Here is a 2,468-nt window from a genome sequence, read left to right on the forward strand (position 1 = left end):
GAACATAACATTTGAGGCATTCTGGGCTATCATTTTTTTCTTTTTCTCTCTTTTTTTTTCTTTTTTTTTACCTCCCAAAAGGGGGGGGGGGCGGGGCCCCCCCCCCTAAATCCGCCCCTGTATATCGGGTGCAGGTATGCTTACTTGAGTGAAAACAAGATGAGCTTTGAAAATCCATCCTTGAATAATCATCTCCATCTGTAGTTGCCTTTCTCGGGTATCTGGATCCAGCGTACAATGACTTGGAAGTTGTTACCTTCTTATACGACAGATATGCTGCGAAAAGGGAAAGTCAAACTGTGTGAAAATGTACGCTTATAATACCACTTCAATCCATGCATCCCAACTACTGTACTATTATTCATTGTTTTCATTATTCAATTTTTATGTCATTCTATCCAGCCTCCATCCATCCATTCACTCATTTTTTTTAAACAAAATTTTGTTACACCTATTGATATTTTGTTTTGTTAAATAGTTAAATCACACTATACTAGTAAATATGTAGCGTACCATTTACAACAGGAATTGAAGTAGGCTTATTCAAACATTAATTTTAAAAATAACATGTCGAAAAAATTATGTTTCATTAAAACTAATTTTTTAAAAATGATAATTTGAGGTCTTATTTAATCGATTTCTGATGATGCATGTAAGGTTTTCAGTGGCGGATCTAGGAATTTGAAGAGGGACCAGGGAGGGATTTTCACAGATGGCGGAAATACCATCTCAGCCCCATCATGGTTGGGGCTGAGGAAAGAAAATTTGTGATTACGGCATCTCCAAATGGCCGGAAATTGCAATCTCATACAATTTGAGTATCATTTTCTTTAGTTTCCTAATTTATTTTTTTTTTGAAAAAATGAGCGGGGACAGTGATGAGCATGATGATGTAAACCATTAAAAATAAATAACAACAATAATAATAGTAATAATTATAATAACAATAATAGTAATAATAAATAATAATAATTAATAATAATTATAATTATTATTAATAATAATAATAATGATAATGCCGATGACGATGATGATAATGATGATGGTGACGATGATGATGACAGTGACGATGAATGATGAGCATGATGATGTAACGTTAAAAATAAATAACAATAATATTAATAATAATGATAATAATAATAATAATAATAATAATAATAATAATAATAATAATAATAATAATAAATATTAATAATAATGTAGTAAAGCAAAATAAGTTGATTACTTACCAGCGTTTGCAGTATGCACTTTTAATAAAAATAGTACAGCAATAAATCCAACGAGGAAATGCATGTTATAGTCCTCCATTGTATTATCTTTTTTCCTTTATGTTATTATTATTTGCCTAGTTGGTGCTTATTCATAGTTTCTTTACCACCAGAGATCAATATTGTCTCTTGACAACGGAAATTAATTATTGACCTCTCAAATTATTAAAGATGTAATCAATAATCGAAATCAATTTGGGAAATACAGTACACTACTTCATTTTGTTTATTGACAAGCAAGGTAACTGGCTACATTCTTCTGTTGTACATACTGTAATGTAATTGACATATTATACACAACTCATTAAACTATAAATTGCTTATTATTATTGTAATTACGCCATCGAAACATTGAAATATATATTGACGTTGATTGATATTATTAAAGATTGATATTTATATTAATTTAGATATTAATATTACGATAATATGAATATTAATAATAACAATATTGACATTAATTCTCAATTTAAAGCTTATAATTTAGCCTATTTTTTAAAAACAAAAAGCAATTAAAATATTGGATTATATTTTAAGGTGTTTCAAATAATGATGACCACATAATAAGCATGTGAACATTGAATATACTGTACAATAATATATATTCTTAATGTAAGGATATGTCTGTGGATGTATGTATGCATTGTAGATTTAGGTAGGCCTAATAAACATACATACTGTACTCGCATTATAAACATCTAATACAGGGGCGGATCCAGAGATGTCCGAAAGGTGTGGGGGGGACAAAATGGGGCCGAAAGTGGGGCAGGTTGAGATAACACTACCCTAGGAGGTCTAGGGGCATGCCCCCGCAAAATTATTGTTTTCTAGACGCCCGAAAATAACCTCCGATGCGTTTTGGGTGATCAATATTTTCTTTTTCTTTTTTTTTCCAAAAAGAAAGTGGGAGGGGGGTGACAAGGTTGGAGACACGACGACGAGGTGCTCGGACTGAATTAGTATTTTGCCGAGCAAAAAACAATTGTGACTTGTCGTCTGAATGCACAATTTTGGGCCTCCTAATCCACAAAATCTCTCTCCTTCATGACCCTCAAAAGTGATTATACCCGGGGGGACCCTACTGAAGCTCTAAGCAGTCACTTGGTTCGGCTCCTCCTGTCCGTTTTAATTTACCCCCCTGTCGGCATTTTTCTGGAGCCACCACTTTATTCAAGAGCAACAAGTTCAGCATAGACACAA

At 32.5% G+C, this 2,468-nt stretch overlaps 1 protein-coding gene across 1 annotated transcript in view; it reads right to left on the reverse strand.

Moving 5' to 3' along the window:
* Positions 1-20, reverse strand: part of LOC117104694 — an 8,328-nt gene extending 8,308 nt beyond the window's left edge. The window contains exon 1 of the mRNA XM_033245576.1: positions 10-20. Within this exon, the coding sequence (XP_033101467.1) occupies positions 10-20 (11 nt within the window). The remainder of the gene's footprint in view (positions 1-9) is intronic.
* Between the last annotated feature and the right edge of the window lie 2,448 nt (positions 21-2,468).

The sequence above is a fragment of the Anneissia japonica genome, unplaced genomic scaffold (assembly GCF_011630105.1).
Source record: "Anneissia japonica isolate Jap-2015-1 unplaced genomic scaffold, ASM1163010v1 scaffold287712_len2945570_cov188, whole genome shotgun sequence".
In the NCBI taxonomy this organism is placed as follows: domain Eukaryota; kingdom Metazoa; phylum Echinodermata; class Crinoidea; order Comatulida; family Comatulidae; genus Anneissia; species Anneissia japonica.